This window comes from Chelmon rostratus, chromosome 17 (genome assembly GCF_017976325.1).
Source record: "Chelmon rostratus isolate fCheRos1 chromosome 17, fCheRos1.pri, whole genome shotgun sequence".
Lineage (NCBI taxonomy): Eukaryota > Metazoa > Chordata > Actinopteri > Chaetodontiformes > Chaetodontidae > Chelmon > Chelmon rostratus.
Window position 1 is genome coordinate 5,503,862 of NC_055674.1, and position 11,370 is coordinate 5,515,231.

General features: G+C 42.7%; 1 protein-coding gene across 2 annotated transcripts; it reads right to left on the reverse strand.

The window, feature by feature from the left end:
• Positions 1–219: 219 nt before the first annotated feature.
• stard3 (StAR-related lipid transfer (START) domain containing 3) lies at positions 220–9,421 on the reverse strand. Of its 2 annotated transcripts, none has more exons than XM_041956686.1 (15): positions 9,329–9,421; positions 7,584–7,822; positions 7,370–7,447; positions 7,006–7,083; positions 6,841–6,894; positions 6,445–6,562; positions 6,257–6,358; positions 6,082–6,137; positions 5,898–5,990; positions 4,627–4,689; positions 3,375–3,470; positions 3,202–3,281; positions 2,938–3,042; positions 2,712–2,805; positions 220–2,157 (listed from the first exon to the last, which is right to left on the reverse strand). In XM_041956686.1, the coding sequence occupies exons 2-15, from the start codon at positions 7,794–7,796 to the stop codon at positions 2,035–2,037; spliced, it is 1,353 nt and encodes a 450-aa protein (XP_041812620.1). In that variant the 5' UTR covers positions 7,797–7,822; positions 9,329–9,421; the 3' UTR covers positions 220–2,034. The 2 variants fall into 2 exon arrangements, with proteins under 2 accessions (XP_041812620.1, XP_041812621.1); XM_041956687.1 differs by lacking the exon at positions 9,329–9,421 and adding an exon at positions 9,040–9,164.
• Between the last annotated feature and the right edge of the window lie 1,949 nt (positions 9,422–11,370).

Here is an 11,370-nt window from a genome sequence, read left to right on the forward strand (position 1 = left end):
CATAAACACCCCCCACAGGCTACAATGGTGGAAAATAAGGGGGTAGAATCTGCTGTGATAACTTTTGAAGTGGGAGTCATTCAGTATCACCTGCTCGAACGCGGTCAGAGCAGAGGAAAACACTTACGTTAGGACAAACTGCACACACTTACGAATAGGATAAAGAGTGTCACAGACTCACAGCTGGTAAGTTAAATGAAGCTGGAACAGTCATGAGTTCATATGTTTTATTAGACATAAGACACTGGTTAAGACTCAGAAACTGTTGGTCAGTGTGATGGCTTTAAATTAACATGCTTGATGAATGATCCATAGACATACATTCAAAAACTGTTATTAAAGAAAAGAGAAGTCCTCAGGCAGGCTGCATATGCATACAGCATAACTCTGTTGAAGGTATTAAGCATCGATAAACAGCATAAAATAAGTGCAAAGCAAAACAAAAGGCTGATGTGTAATGTTACAGCGATAAAGGCACCGAATTGTTGATATCATTAATTACATTTGACATTCCCCTCTGTACAGTATGTAGCTAAAATCGATCAAACGATCCAGTTAAATCTTGATAACGTGTTCTAGGCTTCATGAGACTGTGACTGTGGCATCCAAACACACAGGCGTTTAAGTAAAATGCCTCAAGGCCATGTGGCCATGTTGTGAGTGCAATGTGGTAAATGACCACATCACAGCTGCGCCCATAAATACGCTCCTTCAAACGTTGTTTCATGCCTCATTTCTCACGCCTGAAAAGCACAAAGAGAGAAGCAGTGGCACCGCCGCCTTTTCCCGGTCCTCACTGCGTATGCAACGACAAATCACGACTTTCTGAAGTGCATCTTACCACTGAGGTTCAGTCTTTGAGAACAAAACTATGACAAGATAGAAGCATCATTCCTATACAATTAAAAACAAACGTAATGCTCCATGATGCAAGAAATGATAGAAAAACCTCAATCAGTGCCACATCCTGGAGCCAGTCAGTGGAAATCAGATCCGTACAGTAATAACTTTTGATGACAAATAATGAGTTCAGCTATTTTACCACAAGGCCACTTGAGGTTATTGGCACAAAAGATAACATTAGGAGGTAAATACAGCATCCTAGTTGATGAACATTATCTGCATTTGCAACAGACCAACAGCCTCCTGATGAGACTCCTGGTTTGACCTCCTGGCTGATCCCCAAGTGCAAAACCAAAAAAAGTATTAAAAACTACCACAGACAGTAGATTAAATGCATCTGATAGATGTTTGCACCCTGGGATAGAGGATGATGTACGACCAAGAGGCTCTCACTGTGTGGATCAGTGGGGTCTCCCTCTAGTGGCGATTGGACAGCGAGTGACGGCTTTCCCCACCCATCACACAGTGTAGTAAAGGAAATAGCTTTAACCCATTCAAATTAACTGTTGAATATGGTGTGGATTTGTTTAAGGGCGTATGCACCAGAGAAACTTTCATTTAAGATGGTGCAGTGAAAACGTACAAAAAACCAAAAAACCCAAAAACTAAAGCAGCAAAAGAAAGGCTCACCATGTGTGCAGTCAGATAAGGCTCAGAGACACAGCTGCTTCTTGCCGTTGCATTAGTTCATGTGTAACAAGAGACAGATGCCCACACAGTGAGAATCACGTACGTCCTCAGCCAGGTTTTCTTGTTTCAGTAATGTCCAGCCTGCCACGTGATGGCTCGGCCGGTTCAGGAAACACAGGTCTCATTGCACAGTGAAGGACACAGCAAAACAATTACAGGTCCACGTGAAAATATGCATGTGATCACGCTTCAAAAACAACATTAAAGTTTAAGGAGGAGCAGGAAGATCGTCTTTGATAACCGTCTTTCTCCTGTCACCGAAATGTGGCGAATATGTGGTCACGGGTCACATCTCCCATGCTTAGAAGTGCAGTCTTCTCAGTTCCCTTCAGCTTCGACGCATCACAAGGGTTCTTCTACGCCCATGTTTGGGGTTCGCTCAGGGAAAACAGTGGCGACACATCTGGACCAGCTGTGGTGCAGTTCGACGTGTGTCCTGTTTTAAGAGTGGTGGTGGGAGCGGAGAGACGGCCGCAGCTCGGCGATCCGCTGCCGTAAGTGGGACATGAATTCAAACATGGTGGCGGCCAGACTCTGGTGGATGAGGTAGCGGGGCAGTCGGCCCTGATGGGACACAAAAAGTGAGAGTTAATCGTGGACTTCTTTCATATCAGCACCTTATTCATTTTTATTTATGTTTATTTTCACATGCGTGTTTCATTTTTTCAGACTGAAATATCAAAGCTACCACACTGATGGATTGCTATGACATTATGCACAGACACTCATGGTTCCCGGAGATGAATCCTCAGCTTCAGCTACACTTCGTTTAGCGCTAATTAGCACGAAGATGGTAAACAGTGTACTTGTTTAACGTCAGCAGCTTTGTCACTGTGACCAATTAGCATGCTGATGTTAGCATTTAGTGCAGCCTCACCGTTGCTAACATGGCTGCAAACTCTTGTCTTGTTTACATGTTTTTCTGGTTTCGAATGGTTCTTTGTGTCTGTGTGTTATTTATTCATTTCCATTAACAGATTCTAGCAAAGTTACATTGAGTTGTGTTTAAAACCTTCTATCTGATCTGTTTCTTATTATTTTGCTGCCCTTTTAAGATCATCCTATCTTGCATCAAATAACTGAAAATGATGGAATAACTGCATCGTGCATCTTCCCACCTTCAAGTCTGTGTTGAGGACCCAGATGAAGGTGCAGACGGATGGATTACTGCTGGATTTGAGGACCACAAATCCTCCTGGACCGTTCTCTCCCCTGAGGCCGGCAATAAAGGCAGAAGAAAAGACAGAGAAGTTAAAGAAATGAAACTAACCCAACTGCACTTTCATCAAATCGATGTGATGGTCTAATTTACTGGATCAGTGACAAGCAGAGGCATGGTCTGACCTGACGTAGCGACCGCTCGGAGGTTTGGCTTCGTGGTCGGTTGCCATGCCAGCAGACAGGTAGCAGTCTCGTTTGCGTTCCACCCGGCGAACATTAACAAAGTCCCTGAAGGAAGAAAAATCAATCACTCGATCAATTTGCTTAATTTCAGAGCCGCAGTCTGCAAGGGAATAAGCTTAAAAAAAAAAGAATGGGAATCAAAAATGAACCATAAGAAAAAGCAGAAGAAGAGGAAGAAGCCTGCTGCATGCTGGGCTGATGTACCTCGCGGACACAACTCCCCCTGCTGCTCCAGAGGAGACATCATATGACACCAGAGTGTTGTCGTCAACCCTCTGCAGGATCTGAGGAAAAGGCAGAAAAGCCCAGCTAGACTTTGGCACAGCACGAAATAAACCAATGAAAAATATTCAAAAGGAAAGAAAAGCAGGCGTCACCAGGCAGGCGGAAACAGTTCTGTTCCACTGGACCATCTTCTCTGGTTGCAGAATCACTTCCTGATACACGAGCTCAGCCGGACACTGCATCAAGGCCTGAGCGAAAACAATAACACACAAGAACAAGTGTGTCAACAGCTGTGAGTCAAGTCTGCAAGAAATATGGCATTATTTCAGAATTGAGTAAGGCTGTAAAATCCCACACAGCATGCACGAGAAAGAAACCGTGTGAAAATGTGGGAAACTGGACAAAAAAAATTATACATTTCATCAGTCCTATTTTCACCCTTCCTGTCTGACACATCAAACAACATCTGCTGGTTTTCTGGCACGGCCTCGTCTTTTCTGCGCCGTTCACCTGATCTCTCGAGGCGCAGGTCGACGCTGCCTAATTTTAGCTCGGAATGGCGATTTCAAAACCAGCACCCGCGCCTGTTTACGATCGTTCTGCTGCTGGAAATAACCTGCCATGTTATGTGTTCTCCTGCGTGTTAGCCTGACACACTGATCTCGGGCCGTATTCAATCATATTCACTAATTCCCTGCTAACTGGCTGCAGTAAGCAAAGAGAAAGACTGCATGTTTATGCTCTTCAGAGCTGTGTCTCTCTCTCTATCGACCATTTTTAGACTCAACATGATGTATCTCTGTGTTGATCAGCGAGCCGCCGCCATTACAACTGATGCTTCAACAAACAGATACGTGCAAACCTGCCACGCTAGTTAGCTGGCTGCGTCGCTAGCTCCTTTATCTATATACTACTGAACACGCTGTGGCTTCACACCCTGTGGGGTTTCTGACCACCGGCAGCACTATGGAGCCATGTTTTCATGGGCTGTTAATATTTGTGTTAAATAGATTCTACAGTCACTAAAATAAGCCCGCAGGTTGAGCTGCTCAGTAACTTCTCAACACACAGGCCATGTAAACACGGCAGAAGTGTGTAAAGGAAACACAGGCCAGGCCTTGTTTTTCATTTACAGTCACCGCTCCACATCAACAGCCTTCTGTCCAAGAGCATCCTGTAAAAGCAGACTTCCTCTCTGGGAAATTACACATGCTAAAAGACCTCCTTTGCAACGTGAAAGAAGTGAAACAGCACCAGGAAGTCACTGTAATATTTGATTTAACACCCCATTAGTCTCCATTATTTTACCACTGTGCCCTTTAGAGGTTGTTCAAATACACGTGTGCTGCAAAGTGTACTTAACTCAGCTCAACTTCACCATGAATGCACAAAGGGCGGCTGTACCTTGAGAATGAAAGTCTTTCCGTGGAAGGGAATCTCCAGAGTGTAGACAGAGTCTCCCATGTCCTGACACGAAACAAAAAAAAAAACCAGTTACCATCACAATGCTTTTGCTTTCATTTCATTGGGTCTGAGGAAAAAAAAATGAGTTGGACTGCATATGACCTGAAACCGTCCCTGCAGTGAACTAGTGTGGAGGTTTTTTTTCCTGATGGATCTGGTTACAAGTCGTTAAATATTTTCATTGAGTTTAGAGTCTAACGAAAATCAAACTGAACCTTCTCTCTTCTTGCTTTTCGTAATCAAAAAGAACTGCATACAAAGAATTTAAGATGAGATATAACTTAACTGATACCACGCCAGGGAAATTACATTGTTGTTGACAGTAATAATAGCAAGAATAAAGAAGGAGATGTAGAAAAAACGTAGCAAACATGATAAATCTGGAAGTAAGTTATAGTGGGAGTACTGTGAACGTCCATCTTTGACTTTTATCTCTTCTCCACCAACAAGCCACTAAACTGGATCAATAAGGGTTTAACAGGGTTCATATTCAGTTCAGGACAGACTGAGCAGTGCTGGATTTTAGAGGCTGACGCTTAAATCAATATTTAAAAAAACAAAACAAAGATACATCAGCTGATGACCTGAACAAACACGCTTCATACGGCTCAGATTTGTTTTTCTAAGAACTGTGACATTTTCAGTGAAAATCAACCTGTCACTGCTCTGCGGTGGATTAACTATGACCCCATCACTGAAATACCAATATATCTGCAATATGCCACTATCAGCTGATGAGTCTGCCTGGCTGATTTATAGTCAGATATATAGTGACACATTCAGTCCTGGATTCAGATTCATTAAGCTGCTCTCAAACTCCAACCATCCATGTGGTTTGTGGCAAAACACACTAAAGTTTTGGATTTTGGTGGCTTGAACTATTTGGGAGCAAAAGCAGCTTCAGTCTTTTGTCAGTCCCTCGCAACTAACTTCTCACTGCAGTTTCCTGCATAAGTTGAAGAAAAAAGACTTGAAGCCTAAAGAGATGTTTCAGGTGGAGTCTACGCCCATAAAGCTCTGGTGAAACGGGAGGTGTTACCTGTTACGGTGCAGACGGCTGCATTGATTCAAACTGAGGTGCATCTATTCTTTCAGACATGTGTGAGACTGAAATGACAGCCGATGTGCAGAAGCCATCCCGACCAAAGAGGAAGAGGAGACACTTCTCTATTAGACAGATCAAACACGCTGAAGCATAATCACAAACTCACGTTGTTTTTTTCAAATTTCCAGTTGTCCTCCTGGGAGAGGATCTGCTCCACCACAGACATGGCCTCACGACCCTGTCTGACGTACTCCTTCTCCTGGAAGAAAAGTGAGAGGAGGAAAACCGTCAGTCATGATCAGGCGAGGAGCGGGGCGGAGCGTAAGGACTCCTCGGACGGATGCAGGTACCTGTGCGGTGACAGCTCTGCGTCCAAGACCCTCCTCATCCAGATCCTCTTCAGAGCCTACGCAAACATGATCAGATCCCTCAAAGGTTAAATGTAGAAACACACTGGAAAGAAGTGACACCACGCAGACTGCACTGGAGGCTGATTTAAGAAGAAAAGATCTATGGAGACATCACCTGCCATGGACTCGGGTGGAGAGTAGAACTGCCCGTCCGAAACAGCGCGGGGGTAGATCATGGGGGCTCGCTCGCAGGCTGCGTTCACCGCTGCAAGGTAGGCTGCGGTCGAAGGAGGTCGGCGTTTCAAACGGAAAAACTGATTTTTGTCAAGTCGTGCTCAAACTTGCAAGGAATGTTTCTCTCACCTCTCTCGTCGTCGGCCTCCTGCGTGAGCACCTTGAAGTCGAGGAACCAGGTCTCCAGCCAGGCCACCACAAACGAGGTGATGGGCAGCACGTAGCCAAAGGCATTCTGGGACAGGAGCTGCGGCGAGACAGGAAGCGTCATCCAGACCCGCACGCGAGAAGTACTTTTACAACTTCCATAACAGAAGTGGAAGCTGCGTTTTAAAGAACATGATGGGAGCGTGTCTGTGTTGCATAAAACAGTAAAACACTAAAGGTCTTCACAGCTCATCCTCTGGCCAAATGACTGGCATAAATGCAGAAGTCAGAAGTTTCAGTAGTTTCAACACACACACACACACACACACACACACACACAATGAAAACTGTGAAAGTGAAGAGCAGGAGGACACTCACATTAGATATGATGACCTTAACCACGAGGAAGACGCTGGTCACTAGGGTGGTCACCTGTGGAGGACGGAGGATTTACATTTGTGTTCTGATTCATGTCCCCGTGTGCTACGAGAAATTATTCATCCTTCCATCAGTGAGTGTTTGGCCCTGACCGATCTCACTCACCGCAATAACCCACCAATGCTTCAACCGAAAAGCAGCGTAACCCACTTGCAGACACAGGAAACGAAACACCGCAAGGAGCTGAGAGAAGGAGGAACAGCAAAGGAAAACGACCCATCACGCGACGTTATGTTAACATTTTCTCCTCTGGTGTCAATAAAGGCAGATCAGCCATAACAACGGCTGCATAACCATATAAGTCTGGTCTCTTTGAAACACACGGAGAATGAATTACAAGAGGAGGTTTAACATGAGTATCTGCTCATTAATGAGCCTTTTCCAAACACCATCAGGATCACATGCTATTACAGTGCCATTATTCTAGCTTGAAATCAAAATGTGCACAGGCTCGGATTGACCCACTTACAAAGATGTCAAAGAAGGAAGACCTGTAGTCATAATGGACGACCTCATTTTCTAAGCTGTCCTTGATTGAGCTCGAGATCTGCAGGAGAACAGAGACCACGTCAGACAGAGTCCAACTCACCGGTCACCGCTGTGGCAAAAGACAGCGAACAGCACAAAAAGCACGTCTCTGAAACGCCAAGCAGCCTGACCGCTGAACCTCGACGAACACTCACGTTCAGCTCGATGATCCACAGCAGGGAGATGAAGAGCAGGTCGAACGTCACGAAGAGACAGAAGGTGCGGCGGACGTCGGAGATGACCTTGCGCTCCGCGGGTGGCACCAGCAGGTACGGCGAAGGGAGGGACAGCGATGTGGAGTAGGAAGCGTTCAAGGAGGCGATGGCGGGCAGGCTGCCCCCGAGCTCCCCGTAGTCTCCTCCCGGCATTCCTGCGGTGGGACAGGAAACTCCCGCTGCAACAAGAGTCACACAAAGTTGCTTGACTGTGTCGGCTAAATTAAGACCCAGCTTCCTTCTGTATTAACCAAAGAATGGGGAGAATGTGCTTAAAAAGGGGCATACACTGTTCACCGAACATGGATGGAAAACACTCAGTCACTGACTTCCAGTGTGGCGTGCAACAATAAAAACAGGGTAAAAGAGAGTAAAAACAGAAAGCATGACACTAGCTGGAGACACAATGAACTTATATTATTCAGTGATGATGAAAAACTGCCATCAGCAAAGAAACAACCTGATGAAGATGAGAGAGCTGAAAATGTTTGGAGCATAAAGCATGTTTTGAGTGTGTGGATTTGCAGAAATCTAAAAAATATACTCGATCATTGCAATAAAAACAGTAGAGTCTCGTGACTTTCCTCACCTCACTGCACCACAGGCCTTTTCATCAGGTGTAAAATGATGCATTTATTCATATTTTAATGCTATTGTATTGTAAAATGTGTTTTCTGTGGTGCAGATAAACAGCTTGATACAGGGTGTTGAAGGTATCACTGTTAGTTTATTTCCTGTCTGCATAAAGAGCCACAGTCTTTACTATAAGTGTCTTTTCTGGTCAACCCATGTTACATTTAAGCTTCTGTATCTCCATCTGAGATGTTGCCATAACACAACCAAGTCCATGACACTGAGACCACAATCTGGACTACACAGAAGACTGTGTATCCTGAGTTTATATAGACTTTTTGTGTTGCTGGCCCATGCTGCAGGATTTGATCTTATACAGGACTCAGATTTCTACACTCAGTAAGGCAAAGAGTGCGGCTTCGTAAATGTTTAATTATACGTTCAGCTTTATTATTAGAGCATCTACTGAGAGCTGCTGCCACTCTGACAGAATGATCGCTTTTAACAGGAAGACAGTCTGTCATTTACCAACAAGTTTGACCATTGGACCATTGTTAACCAAGTGAGTCACTCAATGCTGAGCCACTTTCAATTGTGTCTTCATCCATTTATAGACAATAAACTTAATGTTAACAAGCATCATGAGTCCTTGAAAAACTGGATTCATTACATTTAGTTTTAGTAATTTAGGACCCCATGACTCCCCCGCCCCTCACTTCTGCTAAACAAACTGTCTCACGGTTTCTTCTGTATCTGTGAGGCGAGCTAGCAGGCTAATTAAGTCCTGTCCATCGGTGTTAAAAAACAGACAGAAAATACCCACCAGAGCCGCTGGCACAGGCTTACAGTTCACTCTGATCGCACGAAGCTTCGCTAGCTAACTAGCAACTGATGGTAGCTACTCTGGTTAGCCTCTACCGCTAACTTACCTCCGTTTGTAAGCAAGTTAGTCTCATTTGCTAACTGTCACACCATGAAAGAAAAATGATACACACACGTCATGTGTCAGGTGAGCAGTTACAGGAAGTCAGGACAAAAAACAGGAGAGTAAAGACAACTTAAGGCCGCATTTCGTTTTTCATAAAAACACAAATTTAAAGCATTAAACTCACTTGCTTTACCACATCATCGTCGCCTGCCAACTCTTCCGGGCTGACCTTTCAGAGAAGAATTAACGCAGCGAGATGATTCACTAACTCGGCCCCACACGCCGGAAATCACGTGACCGTGATCAGCATGCGTGCAGCCACTTCGTTCAAGTTTGACACTTTTATCTAGGATGTATTTATCGGATGTCATATGATGGTATTATATCTGGTGGTATCATATTAATTGCATTACATTGTAACTGCTCATCCTACAATGTATTTTATTTTATCTTGTATTTGTTTTCGATTTTTTTAAATTATTATTATTATTATAGTACACTACACAGTGAAGCAATGTAGCTGTTGCTGTCTTAAAGTCTATGTGGTCGTGTTTTAAGTATAGTGGTAAACCATCAGTCATCTTGTTTCTTCTATTTAGACATTATTAAACTTATGTAAACCTTTTGCTCTGACAATATTGTATATACAGTAGGTACAAACCTATGGTCATGGGAATAAAGCAAATTTTGGTTTAAAATTTTAGATTAAGTAAGACATAATTTCTGCCTTTTACGTTTTATAATAAACGTTAAGTAATTTTAAGAAATTCCGGATGCACTTAGTGTTTAAATCGGGGAGAATACAGCGTATAACTACATCATGTCATTGTAAGTTTTATTTTGAATGTATAGCCGGAAGTGTTTCTATGAAATTTGGGGTACTTTGATACTTAACAGACTGTATTTACGCCGGTAGAGGGCAGGAAAACTCATGCTCTGAAAAATGTTGCTGTTATTAAATGTAAATAGCTTTTCGCACAATCCCTTTACCGTTTCTTTGTTTTATTCTATTTCTTTGTGTGTCATAAATGAATTTCCTGGCACTTTGCTTACTCTGAGGGAAAAAAAGATGTCAATCTATCAGAAACCGAAGTTCCGTAGAGCGATGAAAGCCTCAAATCAAACGTCACAAACCACGGGACCACCGCTTATGCTGTCAAACGATGCAAGCTAGTGAAATGTAGTGTACTTCCGGTTTCGTTACAAAACAGCATATGACATAAAAATAGCTTTTTTAGAAAAGAAGGAGAAGAAGAAGACTGAACGATGTTTTCACAGTATGTTCTAAAATGTGGTTTTATGTGCTTTATCTGAGACTTGCAGGAAGTTACATTAACTCTTTTGTTCGTTGTCCTTAATAATCAGTTTTATATTACCAATAATAACTGTATGGTGTTAGCTGTTAGAAACAAAACCAGTCAATCCAGGAAAAGCATAAAATCAACTACAAATGAGGTAATAAATGTCTTGGCGAGACTCAGAGAAGAATGAATGAATCCGAGATGTTTGGCACTTGTTTTATGGTATTAGTCAATGTGAGATTGTTGCATAAACAAGTGGATGCACTGACTCGTGTTGGCTCATATTACTTTGGATTTAGTATCAAAAACATCTTTGCTCGGCAATAGTCAAAGTGCACATCAAGTGAAAAAAGTCACTAATTTGCTTCGCAGTTTTTCACTTTTTAAAGTTTATTCAGAGCTAATTTTATAAAAATAAGTTCAGCTCATGTCACATCAGTTAGCACAATCTTTAAGAGGGGCTGGAGTCAATTAGTAGAACGCAATAGTGACTATATGGGCACAATTATAAAGAAAGAAATATAATATATTTTGCTGGTAAAATAGATTTTGATCATGCGTTTGTGCAACTAATAAAATTTATGTGAGTTTATGTTCCTCTCTATCCACATCTGTAAAAAAGATACGTTTACTGCCTTTTTCTGATTTCACATGAGAATGAAGTTAAAACTAAGTGATTAAGTCATTATTCTATGAATCATTCTTATTTTTCTCCTGTATTTCATCTGTTTTTTATGTTTAATAAAAGTCTTTCTTTCAATGCTGCGTTTTATAGGACAGAAACTGCAAAGAAATTTGGGAAGCATAATTAAAATGAATGAAAATTCACACTTCCTGGAATGAATTCAGATTCCCCACATACACACACACACACACACACACACACACACACACACACACTACATACAGATCAGTTTAAAGGAGA